The sequence below is a fragment of the Lynx rufus genome, unplaced genomic scaffold (assembly GCF_022079265.1).
Source record: "Lynx rufus isolate CCGP_SWC_20201006 ecotype Redwood Valley unplaced genomic scaffold, mLynRuf1.p SCAF_19, whole genome shotgun sequence".
NCBI lineage: Eukaryota > Metazoa > Chordata > Mammalia > Carnivora > Felidae > Lynx > Lynx rufus.
Genome location: NW_025814833.1, coordinates 3,822,936 through 3,842,214, shown reverse-complemented (window position 1 = coordinate 3,842,214; position 19,279 = coordinate 3,822,936). Strand labels below are relative to the sequence as shown.

The following is a 19,279-nucleotide window of genomic DNA, read 5'->3' as shown; positions in this document are numbered from 1 at the left end:
TTGGGGTTTTTTAATTTTTTTTAACGTTTATTTATTTTTGAGACCGAGAGACAGCATGAACGGGGGAAGGTCAGAGAGAGAGGGAGGGAGACACAGAATCTGAAACAGGCTCCAGGCTCTGAGCTGTCAAGCACAGAGCCCGACGCGGGGCTTAAACTCACGGACCGCAAGATCATGACCTGAGCTGAAGTCAAATGCTCAACTGAGCCACGCAGGCGCCCCTATTTTTTATTACTTTTTTAAAGTTTATTTATTTTTGAGAGAGAGAGAGACAGAGTGAGTGGGGGAGGGGCAGAAAGAGAGAAAGGGAGAGAGAGAAAGAGAGAATCGCAAGCAGGCTCCGCACTGTCAGCATGGAGCCCAATGTGGGGCTCGAACTCACAAACCATGAGATCATGATCAGAGCCAAAACCAGGAGTGGGATGCTTAACCAACTGAGCCACCCAGGCACCCCTTGTTTGGGTTTTTAAATTAAATTTTTATTTGGAGACCACTGTAGATTCACATGTACTTCTAGGCAAGAATACAAAAAATTCTTTGTGTCCTTTACCTAGTATGCCCCGATAATAACATCTTGCTATGCTAGAGGTACAGTATCACATCCAGGATATTGGCATTGATATAGTCAAGGTATAGAACAGTTCCATCAGCACAAGGATCCTTCCTGTTGCCCTTCTATAGCCACACTCACTGCCTTCCCCTCCTTTTCGTGACCCTGTGCAATGAAGAATCTGTTCTCCATTTCTATAACCTTGACATTTAAAGAAATGTTATACAAATGAATCATATATTATGTGATCTTTAAGGATTGTTTTGTTTTTCTAGTCATAATTCCTTAAGATAAGGTTGTCATGTGTATCAGTACTTTCTTCCTTTTTATTTCTGAGAAGTAGTCCATAGTATTGTGGATGAACTATGATTGAACTATTCACTTGTTGATGGACACCTAGGTTGTTTCCGGTTTCTGGCAGTTATAAATAAAGCTGTGAGGAACATTTGTGTACAGGTTTTTTCTTGTGAGTGTAAGTCTCATTTCTCTGGGATCAATGCCCAGAGTGCAGTTACTGAGTGGTGTGGTTGTTGTGTGTGTGTGTTTTTTTTTTTTAATATATTGCCAAGTTCTTTTCCGGAGTGGCTGTGCCATCTTACACACTGAACAGCAATGTGTAAGGGACCCAGCTTGTCTGCATTATCACCAGGATCTGATGTTGTCACTATTTTTTTATTTTAGCCCTTCTAATAGATGTGAAATAATATCTCGTTGCAGTTTTAATTTGCATTTCCCTGACGACTGGTGATGTTGAACATCTTTTCATGTGTTTCTCTGCCATCAGCATGTCTGTCTTTGATGATGTGTCTGTTCATGTCATGTCTTGTCCATTTTCTACTTGAATTTCTTTTTTTATTTTCAAGTATTGAGAGTTTTTTTACATTCTAGATTCAGTTTTTTTTTCAGATTTGTAGTTTATAAATATTTTCTCTAACTCTGTAACTTGCCTTTTCATCTTTTTAACCGGGAGTTTTTCTGAACAAAAACTTTTATTGATGAGGTCTAGTTTTTTCTTTAATGGACCGTGTTTTAATATCAAGTTTAAGAACTCTTTGCCTAACCTTAGATCCCAAAGATTCTCAGTTTTTTCTAAAAGTTTTACAGTTTTACATTTTACATTTAAATCAGGATCCATTTTGTGTTAATTTTTCTGTGAAGTGTGAGGTTTAGAGTAAGGTTCATTTTCCTTTTTTGTCTGTGGATGTCCGATTTTTCCAACAGCATTTGTTGAAAGGGAGTCTTCAGCTTCCTCCACTGAATTGCTTTCACATCTTTGTCAAAAATCAGTTGGACATATTTGTGTCAAATGTTTTCTCTGCCTCAATTGGTACAATATTTTAGGATTTTTCTTCTTTAGCATAATGATATGGTGAATGACATTGATTGATTTTCATTTTTTTTTAATGTTTATTTATTTTGAGAGAGACAGAGCAGAGAGCTAGGGAGACAGAATCAGAAGCAGGCTCCAGGCTCTGAGCTGTCAGCACAGTACCCGACACGGGGCTCAAACTCACATTACTTGAGCCGAAGTCAGATGCTCAACCCACTGAGCCACCTAGGCACCCCACATTGACTGATTTTCAAATGTTGAACCAGCCTCACAAATGTAGGATAAATCCCACTTGGTCATGGTGTATAATTTTTTTATACTTTTCTAGATTAGTTTGCTAGTATTTTGCTTGACGACTTTTCTATTAAGTTCTTGAGAGATACTGGTCTGTAGTTTTGTTTTCTTTCATTTTTATTTTGTCTTTGGTTTTGATATGTGGATTATGCTAGCCACATAAAATGATCTGAGAAGTATCTTCTTCTGTTTTATAGAAGGAATTGTGTAAAATTGTGTAACAAATTGTGTTTATTGAATGTTTGGCAGAATTCTTTAGTGAAACCTTGGCCTGTATATTTCTTTTGCAGGAGCTTTTAAATTACAAATTAATTTCTTTACTGGTTTTAGGACTACTCAGGTTATCTGTTCATCTTTCATGAGTTTTAGTAGTGTGTGGTTTTCATTTGGTCTGTTTTTCTAAGTTGTCAAATTTATGAGTACAAAGTTTGTAGTATTTCCTTCCTGTGCTTTTAATAGCTTTTTCAATTCTTATGTTGGTATGTTGATACCTTTCTTTTATCAATTTTATTCATCTTTTTCCAAAGAAGTAGCTTTGGGGGCACATGGGTGGCTCAGTCAGTTAAGCATCCGACTTTGGCTCAGGTTATGATCTCACGGTTCATGAGTTCAAGCCCCATGTCAGGCTCTGTGCTGACAGCTCAGAGCCTGGAGCCTGCTTCAGATTCTGTGTCTCTCTGTCTCTCTGCCCCTCTCCCACTCGAGCTCGCTCCCTCTCTCAGAAATAAATAAAAATATTAAACAAATTTTTTAAATTAAAAAAATAGCTTTTGGGGGCGCCTGGGTGGCGCAGTCGGTTAAGCGTCCGACTTCAGCCAGGTCACGATCTCACGGTCCGTGAGTTCGAGCCCCGCGTCGGGCTCTGGGCTGATGGCTCAGAGCCTGGAGCCTGTTTCCGATTCTGTGTCTCCCTCTCTCTCTGCCCCTCCCCCGTTCATGCTCTGTCTCTCTCTGTCCCAAAAATAAATAAACGTTGAAAAAAAAATTTAAAAAAAAATAGCTTTTGTTTTGTTGATTGATTATTCTCTATTGTTTCATTGTCAATTTCATTGATATCTACCATTTATTATTTCTTTCCCTCTGGGGTCAGTTCATATTGCCCTTTTTCTGGTTTCTTGAGTAATGAACATAGATTATTGATTTGAGACCTTTCTTTTTTCCTAATGTAAGCATTAAATGCTCTAAATATCCTCACCATTGCATTAGCTGTGTACCACATACTCTATTATGTTTTACTTTTATTTTCATTCAATTCTGTCTACTTTTCAGATTACCTTTGTGAATTACTCTTTGGCCCATAGATTATTTAGAAGTATGTTGTTTAATTTCCAAGTGCTTGGAGATTTTATTTTCTTTCTATATCAATTTCTAGTTTTGATTCCATTATAGTTGGAGAGCATGCTCTATATGACTTCAGTCCTTTTATATTTGTTCAGGTTTGTTTTATGATGAAGATACAGTCTTTCTTTTTTTAATGCTTATTTTGAGAAAGAGAGGAAGAGAGAGCCAGAGCATATGCATGCATGCACGCAAGTGGGGAGAGGGGCAGAGAGAGAGATGGGGAGAGAGAATCCCAAGCAGGCTCCACATTGTCAACAAGGATCCTGAGGTGAGGCTTGAACTCATGAACCATGAGATCATGACCTGAGCTGAAACCAAGAGTTGGATGCTTAACCAACTGAGCCACCCACGCACCCTGAAGATCTAGTCTTTTTTGGTGAAATGTTCCATGGGCACTTGGAAATTGTTTTCTCTGCTATTGGGAGGAGTGTTTTATGTATGATGATTAGATCCTGCTTTGTTGTATTTTCAGATCTGTATCCTTGCAGCTTTCCTCTCTAAAGCTCCTTTCAGTCTGGAGAGTGGCTTTTTAAAGTCCTCAACAGGAATTGTGGGTTTGTCTGTTTCTCCCTTTAGCTCTATCAATTTTGCTTTTGTGTATTTTGAGGTTCTGCTGTTGGTTGCCTTACACATTTAGGATTGTTGGCCTTCCCTGGTGCTTTGGTTCCTTTATCATTATGCGACGTCCCTCTTTGGTCATTTTCTTTGCTCTAAATTGACTTCATCTGTTATTAATATAGCCATTAAAATTAATCTTGCATGTACATCTTTTTCCATCGTTTTACTTTCAGCCTATTTGTGTCTTTATATTTGAAGCGAGTTTCTTGTGGATAGCACATTGATGGGTCATAATTTTTATCCACTCTGCCAATTTCTGCCTTTTTGTTGGTATATTTAACACATTTACATTTAAGCTAATTATCGGTATGTTTGGGCTTAAGTTTGCCATTTTATTATTTGTCTTTTGTTTGCTACTTCTGTTTTTGTTTTTCTTTGTTTTGTAATTTCCCTGTGGGATATTAAGACCTTTTTTAGGGTTCTATTTTGCTCTTTTTTTTAATGTTTATTCATTTTTGAGAGAGAGAGAGAGAGAGAGAGAGAGAGACAGAGCATGAGCATGGGAGGGGTAGAGAGAGGAGACACAGAATCCAAAGCAAGCTCCAGGCTCTGAGCTGTCAGCACAGAGCCTGAAGTAGGGCTTGAACTCACGAACCATGAGATCATGACCTGAGCCGAAGTCAGACGCTTAACAGACTGAGCCACCCAGGCACCCCTTGTTCTATTTTTATAGTGTTTCTGAGTATATTGCTTTGTCTAATTTTCTTAGTAGTTGCTCTAAGTGTTACAGTATACATATGTAACTTATAATCGGCTAGTCATGTTGACATTTTACCACTTTGGTAATTCCATGTAGCTCCCTTTACTCTTATCTTTTAAGTTTGTCTCAAGTTTTTCCCCCATGTACTGAACACCACATTATGTGGTGTTATACTTTTTACTTCAGCCATCAAATATGATTTTTAAAATTCATGAGAAGTAGGATAGTCTTATATTTACCCTTTTTGTTCATTATGACATTTTTTCCTTTATGAAGTTCCAAAGCCTTCTTCTGTTTTCATTTCTTTTGTTTGTTTGTTTGTTTGTTTAGCCAGTTTTCTTTTTTCTTTGTTTTTCTTTTATTTATTTATTTATTTATTTATTTATTTATTTTTGAGAGAGAGAGAAAGCACGAGTGGGGGAGGAGCAGAGAGAGAGAGGAGAGGAAGAGAATCCCAAGCAGGCTCTGCATTGTCAGCATAGAGCTGATGTGGGGCTCGAACTCACAAACCGTGAGATCATGACCTGAGCTGAAGTTGGATGCTCAACTGACTGAACCACCCAGGTGCCCCCAGTTTAGCCAATTTTCAAGAGTAGGTTTGCCAGCGGCAAAAAATCTTGCAAGGGAATATCTTTATTTTCCTTTCATTTCTGGAGGACATTTTCACCAGATAGAGAAGTTGTGGTCAACAGTTTTTTTTTTTTCTTTCTGTACTTGAAAAATGTTGTGACACTTCCTTTTAGCCTCCATGGTTTAAGATGAGAAATCTGCTGTCATTCGAATTGGTATTACCTTTTAAGTAATGTGTTGTTTCTGGCTACCTTCAAGATTTTTTTCTTTCTTTATCTTTAGTTTTCAGAAATTTAAGTATTAGGTGTCTTAGTGCACATTTCTTTGTATTATTCACTTTGGGGTTTGCTCAGCATCTTGAATCTGTAGATTTATATCATTTGCCAAATTTGGGAAGTTGTCATCTTTATTTTACAGAATACTTTTTCAGTCCCATACTGTCTTTTCCTCTCTAATCTATCATACTCCAATGATACAAATGTTACCACTTTAATTATTGTCCTTTGGGTTCTTTAGATTTTTTTTTTAATTTTTGTGTCTCTTTTCTCTTTGCTGTTCTGAAAATTCTATTGACCTACTCTCAAGTTTGCTGATTCTATCCTTGGTCGTCTTCACTCTACTATTAAACCCTTCACGTGAGCTTTTTATTTCCTTTATTTTAGTTTACAATTCTATAATTTCCATTCAATTGCTTTTTTATAACTTCAGTTTCCTTGCTGTGATTTTCTCTTTTTCTTTTGTTTCTAGAGAATTCATAATTGCTTGTTTGGAGCATTTTTCGATGGTTGCTTTACAATTCTTTTCAGAGAATGCCAACATCTGACACCTTTCGCTGTTGGTGCCTGTGGACTGTCTTTTCTCTCTTGAGTTGTGATTTTTCCTGGTTCTTGGTAGGACAGACCATTTTCAGTTGCATCCTGGACATTATGTCTATCATGTTAGGAGAGTCCAGGTCCTATTTTAATTTTTTTCAATCAGGTAATCCTTTTGTTGGGGTGTAATGCATGGGTTGGGTGTGTTTGTATCTTCAGCTTCCTACTAGACCCTGCCCACACCACCCCAGTGAAAGTGGGGTGCTGACTCATACTGTCTCAATGCACATGAGTGGTGTGGAAGTTCAGCTACCCCCTCAGCCCTGCTGACTCATTCCCCAAGAAGGTGGGACACTGGGTCCCACCACTTCATTGCCTCAATGGGTCGCTGGGTCCCCAAAATAAGAGGAAGTGGGGGACTAACCACTTAGGTGCTGCAGGGTGGAGACAGAATTTCACCTTCCTTTTGGGTGTCACTGACACAAAAGGAGTGAGGAAGCAGGATATCAACTATTCTGTGTCTTCCAATTTCATTCAGCCTCTTGATGCTGGCTTGGTATGGAAGCTTAGTTCCCTACTGGGCCTCACTGACACAGGCTCTGGGGAGCAGGGGGGCCGAGTGCAGACTAGCATTACTTTGTTCATTCTCAGTGATGATGCCAGGTGGGCATAGAGTTTAGCCCCCCATTGGGTCTCACTGACACTAGTGACAAGTGGGGGAACCTAATGGTAACTAACCCTGTCTTTATTATGTCTTGATTGCTGCTGGGTGGGTATTTAGATTCAGCTTGTCACTGGCCTTCGCTGACAGGACCCTGGTAGAGGAAGGGAATAGAACACTACCTGCCTCTGGCGAGCAGGGAATTGATGATTACCTCTCTGCTTAGCCCTGCTGACACTGCCCCAGCAGGAGAATTAGGGCATTGCCTGGTTCCACCAGTCATGGGATGGAAACTCAGCCACCTGCTTAGCCTATTTGATACCACCCGGCAGGGGAATCATGGTTCTGTTCGGTTCTGCCCAATGGAGGATGGAAGATCAGCTCCCTACTCTGTTTTGTGGATACTACTTAGACCGGAAATGGATCATTTTGATTAAGAGCTGTGGGAAGAGGGAGTCCTGTCTCTTTGGCCACATGCACCCAGAAGGGAGCTTGTATCATGCTGAGCTGAGGGGGAAGGAAGGAAGCAGGTGTGGCACAGACTTCAGCTGTTCTTACTGAGATTTAGTAGATTTCTTAGTAGAGCTTTTATAATTTGCCATATTCCTCTAGGATAATTTCCAAAGATTTTGAATGGTTGTTTTTAAAATAATCTTTACCAGCTATGATGATTTTGTTGGGGAGCAGGTCTGAAAAACTCCTCATGTGCTCTTTTCTTCTCTAAGTCCTCCTATGTTATTCATTCAAAAAGTACAGTTAAAAGTATGATCATATGATCATACTGCATCCCTCTTTTTTTTTTAGATTTTCCTGAGGATTTTAATTTGTTCTTCTGCTAAGAAATCTCCTTTTCCTCTCAGCCTGTCTCCACAATGGGCTCCCCTTTTTTTTTCTCTTTTTTTCTCTTTTAATTTACATCCAAGTTAATTAGCATATAGGGCAATAGTGATTTCAGGAGTAGGATCCAGTGATTTCCCCCCCATATATAACACCCAGTGCTCATCTCAGCAAGTGTCTTCCTTAATGCCCCTTACCCATTTAGCCCATCCCCCCAACCCACAACCCCTCCACCAACCCTCAGTTTGTTCTCTATATTTAAGAATCTCTTATGTTTTGGGGCGCCTGGGTGGCTCAGTCGGTTAAGCGTCCGACTTCAGCTCAGGTCATGATCTCACAGTCTGTGAGTTCAAGCCCCATGTCAGGCTCTGTGCTGACAGCTTGGAGCCTGGAGCCTGCTTTGGATTCTCTGTCTCCCTCTCTCTGTCCCTGCCCCATTCACGCCTCTCTCTCTCCCTCTCTCTCTCTCTCTCTCTCTCAAAAGTAAATAAACATTTTAAAAAAGTCTTTTACGTTTTGTCCCTCTCTCTGCTTTTATATTATTTTTGCTTCTTTTTCCTTACGATCATCTATTTTGTATCTTAAATTCCACATATGAGTGAAGTCATATGATATTTGTCTTTCTCTAATTTCATTTAGCATAATACCTTCTAGTTCCACCCACACTGTTGCAGATGGCAAGGTTTCATTCTTTTTGAGTGCCGAGTAATATTCCATTGTGTGTATATATGTATGTGTGTGTGTGTATGTATATATATATATGTGTGTGTGTGTGTGTGTATATATATATATATATATCCATTCATCTGTCAATGGACATTTGGGCTCTTTCCATACTTTGGCTGTTATCGATAGCAATGCTATAAACATTGGGGTGCATGTGCCCTTTTAAAAAAGCACACCTGTATCCCTTTGCATCCCTCTTTTTTAGTGCAATCGTAACTCCTGTGATGACATATGGTCAGCTGGAGGGTCTGATAAACAAATGGAGCCTTGATTTAGAGGATCAAGAGAGGTACTTTCTTCACCAGGCCACTCAGGTCAATGCTTGGGACCGTACACTGATTGAGAATGGTGGGAAGGTAAGAAGATAGTCTCACTATTCTACGTGTATTGTACAAACATTTTCAGATGAACACAAGAGTATAGACCTGTGTTTTGTGGTAATTTTCTATTCCACTATTTGATGATCAACTTACAAATCTTTTCCTATGTAATGAGTGCCCTGATTTAGTAAATTGCCTATGTTTGAAGTGTGCATAAGAAAACTAATATTGCTTTAAAATTAAATATAAATTCAAATATTTGCATTATCATATCCTTATTTTCATTTATAGATTACAACTTTGCATGGAGAAGTGGAAAAAGTGAAACTGGATCAGAAAAGGTAGAACCTTAGACTCTCTAGGTTGAAAGATTAAAGATCGATTTCTTTGTCCATTTTTCCCCCTTGCTCTAGTTTTTCAACTTTATTTTGCCACTCCCAATTCTTTTCATAAGCCCTTCCGTTGACTTGTTTTTTCAGGCTGGAACAAGAATTGGATTTTATCCTGTCACAGCAGAAGGAACTAGAAGATCTCTTGACCCCTTTAGAGGAGTTTGTGAAGGACCAGAATGGGGCTGCTTATCTGCAGCATGAAGATGCGGAGCCTGGGAAGACGTAAGTAACTGAATAAAGATCAAGCAATGGGGCAAAAACTTAGCTACTGAAAAAAAAAGGGAAAAAATAGAATTGAAAGACAAGGAATAAAAATTGGTAGGAAAGGACAAGTTCTTGTAGTTGCCATTTTTCAACTTATTTGACTATTTTCTGTTTATCTTTTCACAATGCTTGAAAATGAAGTAATCATTTTGGCAGTTTTGTTTTATAGCATTGTGTACACTTATTAATCTCAAGCTTATACATGACCACAGTAAAGTTTTTCTATTTGTCAAATTTTTTCTTAAACTAGAAATACCAGTTTTATGTGTGTGGTGTCATAGTATTGTGAGATATTTATGGTTTCCTATTTATATTGACTCTTGTAAACCTAATGTTCATGCAATTGCTTCAGTGATAAATCATTGGCTATTTTAAAGGCAATTTGTTAATCTGGGGGCAGACTGCATAGCTTTCAAAAATTGAATGATTTTTGTCAGTGTCTTGGGCTAAATATATTTGTGTGTGATTCAGTTTTGTTGTTGATAACATTACCACTGTTCCCACTGTAACTTCATCTCTCTGCAACTGAAATTTGGTAATCAGGCCAAATAATAAGTGTTGTTAGGAAAACTTGTCTGAATGTGCTACATAAAACAGACTGAGACCAAATCAGACTACCTTTATTAATGGCTTATTCATGAGTTAAGACTGAGCTTATTTTCTAAAGGTTTGCAAATTAACTTTTTGTTGTAGGCGCATTAAATATGGTAAGTATAGCTAATCTGTATGGACCTTAGTTCTGTTTCTGGCTTTGTCTTTCCACCTTTGTGAATCTTTTTTTTTTTTTTTTTTTGCATTGCTTTCTATGCATTCTGCCATTTTTTGAAGCATATAGAGTTACATTTTTGGCCATGGGTTCCTAATTGTAATTTGAGGGAATAATTGAAACATTAGTTCCTTTCCAGTTGTTTTTGTGTAGTCAGATTTATAGTGTGATGGAATCTTTAGTAAGATCTTCAACAATCAAGGCAACCAATTACCTTTATTTAACTACTTTGGGATGGAAAGGCAATAGTTAGCTATGAATAAATCTAATTGAATCCTTTAATCTTTATACACATTAAGATTGAAAAACTCTCTTACCACTTTAATTCATAAGCATATTATTGACTAGGTAAGTGTGTATGTATGTGTGTAAATAATTTGGGTAGAACTCTTGAGAATTTAGCCAACTAATATTTGCTGTGAATGTGTAACAGGTTTATCTGCCTTTAATTATTGTTAATCTCATTTCTCAAAACATCTTTTATTGAATGGTGGATATATATAAGGTTTTACTTTGAGAATTTAGTATTTAAAATCATTAAAGACCTCTCAGCACTTATTGAATACTGGTAAACACCAAATAACTTCCCATGTATCTAAGGGTCTTAGGAGTTTATTATAAGAGCTAAAAAGAGTTTCTTTGCTTCAGAGCTCCCTGGAACATTGTCCAGAGAGTAAATAGGTGACTATAAAAATGGCAAGATGGATACAAGGCCTCACCTATGGAGTCTTTTTAGACTATGGTAATAATAAGGTTGTGAATGCTGCCTACATAAAAATGTGTCATTTGTCATAACTGAGACCTACTTAGAAGGGGGGGGATTGGTGCAAATCCAGCTGGCAGCATCATCTTTGTATGTCAGTAACAAGACGTAGCAGAGAAAGCATTTCTTGTTAATCTCTTTATTTTACCTGCCTTTTCAGTTACAAATTAGCAGAAAATATAGATGCTCAGCTGAAGCGAATGGCCCAAGATCTCAAGGACATTATCGAAAACCTGAATACATTCAGAAGTCCTGCAGACGTCACTGACCGGGTGCGTTAACTGCTTTATCTATTTAGACAAGCAAGATTTAGTATGAAATTAGCATTCTGTGGGTTCCTCTAGCTAGTCACCTTGTCCTGTCCTCTTGTGTTCCTTACCTGCCTTTGTTGATCTGAACTTTGGGGTGTAGTTAGTGGGGCAGGAAATATTTATGAGCAGAAAAGGTTATGACTTTTTTGTGTGATTATTCCTAGGAGGGTAAAAAAAAAATGACTTTCCTCCCTAAATTTTCAGGGTTTTCTCCCTGCTCTTCACACAGCTAAATATGTCCCTGTACTTACTTTTTCTGTCAACTTACTCATTGGCTAACTCATTCTTCCTTTTTCTATGTGTTCATATAATTGTGAGTTTATATGTTTGAGTTTATTAGGTATATCCAGGCCATCCTTAATTTATAACTGGGATCTATCTCAAAAGTTTGATAAGTCAGCCATTTGAGTCTTAAAATATATTTTTCCATAGAACTTTTGTTTGATGTGGTCATTACGTTTCTGTCTGCCTCATAGAATCCTACTTCACTTATAATGTAAGTGTATTTTAGCATGGGAAAATAAAGCTGAGCCTCCAGTTAGAGAATTGAGATGTTTTGAATTAATTTGGCCATGAGAAAGGATTGTTTCCTTTATCTGTGCTCCAATTAAAGAGCTTATTTCCTCTACCTTTCCCTATTGTCGTAGCAGCTAAATGAAGTTCTTTTTCCCCCTCCCACTCCATGGCAGTAATGGTAAGAGGAATCTTCCATTGTGGGAACTCCTATTGTACTTTCTGTCTGTTGATTATAATTCGGAGTGGGACCAGGATCTGGGCAGGTGAGGACAAAGGATATACAGTATATTGTGATTATTCTTTAGTAAGCTCTTTGTCCAATCATACAGATAGTTCTTTATCTATGTACACATTACTAACTTTTTTAATTATAAAGAGACAGCATGGCATAGTTTAGGAAAGCATTAGAATTTTATTTAAGTCACTTAATCTCTGGATCTTAGCTCCTTCTTTTGCAAAATGTCAAGGGTGGACCAAATGATCTTGAAGTACCCTCTAACTATAAAAATTATGCCATCCTCTACTTTGGGTGAATCTAAAATTGAACAAAGACAAATACAAATTAGACTGGGATTATCCATGCTACCGTCTCCTTGTGTTCACATAGATGATCGCGAGTTGACAGAAAGTAAGTTTTCTTTTTATGACCTATTAGGTCACCATTATGATTATAAAATCCAAAATTATTTTATAAAAGAATTTTTATGCATAGACAAATACATGCAGATTTACTCATGAGGCCGACCTGCTGTCTAGTCTCTCTGTGTTAAATTAAAATACGAGAAGTTTCTGAACAGAGCAAGTAAAAGGGGCCTGTAATCTTATCCTTATCCTTTTTGTTTACTTAGCCTTGTTTTACTTTATTTTGGTGGCAGGGAGTAAATGGTGTGAGTCTTTTGTTTTTGTTTTTCCTGGCAAGGGTGATTGAGATATTTAAGATGAGTGAATTAAAGATAATTGCTGCTTGATAGTAGGACAAAAGAAGCAAGAGATCAGCAATAATTCATCTCTTTTCTCAGATAGCGTAGATCATTGGACAAGAAGCAGAGACAACATTTGCTGAACAATAACATTCTTGCAGATAATTTATTATAACTAGATCAACAGAGCTCCTTTACCGTGGGCCATACACCAGGGAAGAAAGATAGCAACGATGTTTAACAATATTCACAATGATGGGATTTACCTTTGTTTTTACTTTTTGGGGGGTTGGGGATGGGAGGGAAAACCTAATACCTGAAATTTTTATTAAGTAAATCCATATTTCGGCAAATGGTATTCAGTCACATTGTCTTACAAAAACTCATTTTTCCCGGGTGGCTCAGTAGGTTGAGTAGCTTCGGCTCAGGTCATGATCTTGCCACTTGTGAGTTCAAGCCCCACCTCAGGCTCCCTGCTGTTGACACAGAGCCCGCTTCAGATCCTTCATACCCCTCTCACTCACCCTCCCCCACATGCACTCTCTCAAAAATAAACAAACATTAAAAAAAATCTCATTGTGGTGCCTGGGTGGTTCAGTTGGTCGGCTCAGGTCATGATCTCTTGGTTTGTGAGTTCAAGCCCCGCGTCAGGTTTGTGCTGACAGCTCAGAGCCTGGAGCCTGCTTCTGATTCTGTGTCTCCTCCTCTCTCTGCCCCTGCCATGCTCATGCTCTGTCTCTCTCTGTCTCTCAATAATAAATAAATGTTAAAAAATTTAAAAAATTCATTGTTCCTAGTACAAGTTGTATTTCTATTTGATATGTTAAAACACACTAAATTTGCTACTTTCACTACATACTGTTCTTTTAGGTGTAACATTTTCATTTCTTCCTATTATATCCTGGACTTTACTACAATAGTCATAAAAATATTTTTAAAAATTTAAATGTCTAGTGTGTCTCATTACAAACTTAATACATATACTTATTCAATGTGTTAGGGTTGGAAAATGTGGAAATCTATAAAGAAAATTAAATCACCTATATTACCAGTACCCTGTGAATACATTGGTATGTTTTTTCCAAGTCTTTTTGCTGTGCTGGTAAAAATTCTCCTTTTGTTTTGAACAGCATTGGAAGCAAATATATATAGAGTTTTGTATTTAATATTCTTTCATGGTGTTTTCTCAAAATTTTAAGCATTCTTTGAAAACTTTGGAAATCTTTGAAAATATTAATGACTCTATAATATTTCATTAGAGGTGACTTTACCATAATATATTGGATTGCTTTTTTAAATTGGTGGAGATATTGTTTCCGAATTTTTGCCATTATAAAATTGTTCTGTAATGACCAGTTATGTGTAGATTTGATTATTTCCTCTGGATAGGTTCCTAGAAGTAGAATAAGATATGAATATTTTAAGATTGTTGATATATATTGTAAAAATTTACATTTTGAAAGGTTGGGTCAGTTTTTATTACTATAGGCTATATAGGAATGTACCTGTTTTCTCCATACACTTGACAACTGAGTATTACCATTTATTAAAAATTGCTGACTTGGAGATCTTGCTATTTAAACAATATGATGGATCTCAAGGGCATTATGCTAAGTGACATAAGTGAGACCAAGAAAGACAAATACCGAATGATCTCACTTAAGTGTAGAATTGAAAAACACCGGCACCAAAAAAAATGAGCTCATAGATACAGAGAATAGATTGGTGGTTGCCAGAGGCAAGGAGTAGGCAGTGGGTGAAATGGGTGAAGGTGGTCAAAAGGTACAAACTTCCAGGTATAAAATAAGTTATGGGGATGTAATGTATACAGCATGGTAACTATAGTTAATAATGCTGTGTTGCATATTTGAAAATTGCTAAGCAATTATATCTTGAATGTTAATATCACAAGAAAAAATGTGTTTAACCACATATGGTGATGGATGTTAGCAAGAGTTATTGTGGTGATCATTTCACAATATATATAAATATCAAATCATTATATTATGCACCTGAAAGTAATAAAATGTTATTTGTCAATTGTACCTCAATAAAAAGCTGCTGATTTGTTTGAAAAAAGTAACATTTTAAGTTTTATATGAATTTCTTGTCTTGTGAAATGTCTGTTAATGTTTTTTACTTATTTTTATGTCGTAGTCAGTGTCTTATTGAATTATAGGCATCTTTCTTGACAGTTACAAAATTGTTAGATTGAAGTAATATGAAGATGTAATGAACATTACAAATATGAAAGAGCAAAAAGTCATTAATATTTTATATATCTTCAGTCCATTTCTTACCAAAAGAAATGAAGAGTTACTTCGTAATTTCAATTTTTTATGTTTGTTTTACTTACCATATCTGAATAATCATAATCTAAAACTTCTGTGTGTGTTTTTAGCTCCAGCAGATCTGCAAAATTCTGAACGCTCATATGGACTCTCTACAGTGGATTAATGAGAATTCAGGTGGGAGTTTATTTGTACATGAAGGTATCCATTATTACAAGTAGAAAACGTGATGCAAGTCAGCTTTTGTGCACCATGACCACACTCAAATGAGAGTTTGGTTATAGGGGTATTGCTTAACTGACGGAATGTATACATTAACTCTCAAGAAGTCTAATTGCTTGTTTTTATAAAATGGAACCCTAAAGAATAAGTGTGTGAAGAATAAACTAGAAACTCATGAAATTAGGGGGTGTATAGGAATGAGGTGGGAAGAAGGAGGACTTCTCCAAGTATACCTTTTGACATAGTTTTGGTTTTTGGCCTATCTAAAAGTTTAAATACTCAAAAATAAGAAGCCAAAAAGAATGGGAAGAAAGACAAGTGCTAAAATCGAATACATACAAATTGAAACCAAACAAACCCGTGTAACTAATTTATAACATAATCCAGCTCAGATTTTTGAACGTGTGTTCTTGACAGTACATTCTTACTAGGATGTAATCTTAAGGATAAAAAGATCTGCAGAGAAATCTTAAACTTTCTTAAGAGGCTATTGTTAGTTTCACAATTATAATGTGCTGTATTGTGTTTATATATATTCTAATATAATAATATTGTCATCCTATATATTGTAGGATAAAGAAAAGGCATGAGGATAGTAATGATAATGGAAACCAAGGTTTTCATTGAAAGATAAAAGAGATAGAAGATATTTTTCTCTTCCTTTTATATTTGTATTGTAATTTTTTAAAGTTTATTTTGAGAGAGACACATGTGTGCATGTGGGTGGGGGAGGGGCAGAGAGCGAGGGAGAGAATCCCAAGCAGGCTCTGTGCTAAGAGCACAGAGCTCAGCATGAGGCTCAATCCCACAAACCATGAGATCATGACCTGAGCCAAAATCAAAAGTCTGGATGCTTAACCGACTGAGCTACCCAGGCACCCCTGTATTGTAAATTTGAATTGCAAATATTAGTATGAATTCCTGTTCCCTTTTTCTGTATATAGAAAAGGCAGGGATGCCTGGGTGGCTCAGTTGGTTAAGTGTCTGACTCTTGATTTCGGCTCAGGTCATGATCTCATAGTTTGTGAGATTGAGCCCCACATTGGGTCTGTGCTGACAGTGCGAAGCCTGCCTCTCTCTCTCTCTCTCTCTCTCTCTATCTGCTCCTCCCCCTTTAAAAAAAAAGAAGGGTCGAAGAAGCAATGACAAACCCCAATAGCAATGAACAGCACCTCAAGCACCTAAATCTTGGTTTTTAAACACCATTTCCATTAGGGGAACCTGGGTGACTCAGTCAAACATCAAATTTTTGATCTCAGCTCAGGTCTTGATCTCAGGGTCATGAGCTCAAGCCCCATGTTGGGCTCTATGGTGTATGTCAAGCCTACTTAAAAAAAAGTACCATTCCCATTAAAAGTTATAACCAAGGCTTCTTAGGGAAATATCTGATCTCAGGTTTCAGGCAGGGAATGTACAGGGTGAGTTTGGAACTTTTTATGCAAGAAAAGAGATTGTTCAAAACTAATGAGGTTATATCAGAACACAAGATGGTGCTTGAATGGGCTTCTATTGGCCAAATTAGGATGGTTTGAACATCAAAAAGAGTATCAATAAGTGGATTACTATGATACATTGAGGGGGGAAAATCTCTGCTACTCTAGAGAGAAATGGGAGGTACAGGGAAAAGTCTTTGTAGAAACATGTCAGCTAATAATTATAGAAGGAATTATAGAATTAGAGAACCACAATTAAGAAAATTTCAACAGAGCACTTCTATTAAGCTTACCCTGAAATTGAATACCTTGCCTCATTTATTTATTTTTAAAAATATTTTATTAAAAAATAAAATATTTTTTAAATAAGTTTATTTATTTGTTTTGAAAGAAAGCGAGCGAGCAGGGGAGGGGCAGAGAGAGGGAGAAGGAGAGAGAATCCCAAGCAGGCTCTGCACTGTCAGCACAGAGCCTGATGTGGGGCTCAATCTCATGAATTGTGAGATCATGACCTGAGCCAAAATCAAGAGTTGCACACTTAAGTGACTGAGCCACCCAGGTGCCCCATTACCTCATTTAATAAATATTTCAACTGTCAATCATTTCTTGGCAGAAAAAATATGCTAGAAGGAATGGACCAAATACAGACTGCATGTTACTGAGTTATTTTTTTTAAGAAAAAATCAGTTTTATTGAAGTATAATTTACATACCACAAACAAGTACCACTTTAATCAATTGATAAAATTTAATATCACTAGTAGCAGGATAACTTGATATGATGTGCCTCTTGATATGACACGATAATATACAATATCACATATGTAATATTCTTATCAAAAATGGTTCATCTGAATCTAATCATAAGAAAGAGACATTCTACCAGCGAGATAGTTTGAAAGATGATGTAATATTCTTACCAAAAATGTTTAACTGAATAAAATCACAAGAAAATAATCAGACACTCTATGTGTAGCACATCGTGAAACATAATTGGCTTGGGACTTTTCAAAAAGTCAGTCATGGGAAACAAAATTCAAAACCAAGCTAAGGGAATTGTCTTAGTTTAAAAGAAACATAACAAGTCTACTATGTTAACTTTGATTGGATACTGGATCAAAACCAAGAAGACTTTCCTTTCCTTTCCTTTCCTTTCCTTTCCTTTCCTTTCCTTTCCTTTCCTTTCCTTTCCTTTCCTTTCCCTCCCTTCCTTCCTTTTCTTTCTCTTTTTCATTTTCCCCTCTTTATTTCTTTCCTTGCCTGCCTGCCTTACTTTCTTACTGCCTGCCTTCCTTTCTTTTTATTTTTCATTGAGTTCTAATTGATCTATAACACTATGTTAGTTTCAGATGTACAGCATTATGATTCGACATTTATATACACTGCAAAATGATTACCATAATATGTCTAGTTACCAACTGTCACCATACAAAATTATAAAAAAATTCTTTTCTTGTGATGAGAACTTTTAGTTATTTACTATCTTGGCAACTTGCAAGTATGCACTATAGTATTACTGACTATAGTCACCATGCTGTACATGACCTCCCCATGACTTATTTATTTTATAACTGAAGTTTGTACCTCTTGACCCTCTTCACCCATTTCATCTTTTCCCCTCTAGCAACCACCATGCTGTGTTCTGTATTTATGAGTTTTGTTTTGTTTTGTTTGTTCATTTGTTTTGTCTTTTAGATTCCACATATAAGTGAAATCATACGGTGTTTGTCTTTGTCTGACTTATTTCACGTAGCATAATACCCTCTAGTTCCATCCATGTTGTCACAAATGGCAAGATTTCATGTTTTTATGGGTGAGTAGTATCCCATTGTGTCTGTGTATGTGTGTGTGTATGTATACCAAATCTTCTTTTTCTTTTTTTTTTAAATTTTTCTAACGTTTATTTATTTTTGAGAGAGTACAAACAGGGGAGGGGCAGAGAGAGAGAGGGAGAGAGAGAATCTGAAGCAGGCTCCAGGCTCTGAGCTGTCAGCAGAGAGCACAACGTGGGGCTCGAACTCACAAGTGGTGAGATCATCACTGAGCTGAAGTCAGACGCTTAACCCACTAAGCCACCCAGACACCCCCCAAATCTTCTTCTTTTGTTAAATTTTAATTCCAGTATAATTAGCAGTGTTTTATTAGTTTCAGGTATCCAATATACTGATTCAACAGTTTCTATACATTACTCAGTGCTCATCACAATAAGTGTACTCTTAATCCCCTTCACCTATTTCACCCATCCCCCCACCCACCTCTGTATACCAAATCTTTGTCCATTCATCCAGCAATGAACAGTTAGATTGTGGCCAAATCTTGGCTATTATAAATAATTCTACAGTTAAGGGTATATAAATCTTTTCAAATTAATATTCTCATTTTCTTCAGATAAATACGTAGTACTGTAATTGCTGGATCATTGGTAGTTCTATTTTTAATTTTTGAAGAAACTCCGTATTGGTTTTCATAGTGACTACACCAGTTTACATCCCCACCGATAGTTCATAAGGGTCCTAGTTTTTCCCACATCCTCACCAACGCTTGTTATTTCTTATCTTTTTGATAATAGGCATTCTGACAGGTATGAGGTGATACTTCATTGTGGCTTTGATTTGCATTTCCCTGATGATGAGTTATGCTGAG

At 36.9% G+C, this 19,279-nt stretch overlaps 1 protein-coding gene across 1 annotated transcript in view; it reads left to right on the top strand.

Annotated features, from left to right (window-relative positions):
- The window catches only part of NUP62CL (nucleoporin 62 C-terminal like), a 44,880-nt gene that overhangs the window by 6,270 nt on the left and 19,331 nt on the right, over positions 1-19,279 (top strand). Inside the window, exons 3-7 of the mRNA XM_047082075.1 lie at positions 8,645-8,795; positions 9,051-9,100; positions 9,239-9,373; positions 11,105-11,216; positions 15,093-15,159. Of these exons, the coding sequence (XP_046938031.1) occupies positions 8,645-8,795; positions 9,051-9,100; positions 9,239-9,373; positions 11,105-11,216; positions 15,093-15,159 (515 nt within the window). The remainder of the gene's footprint in view (positions 1-8,644; positions 8,796-9,050; positions 9,101-9,238; positions 9,374-11,104; positions 11,217-15,092; positions 15,160-19,279) is intronic.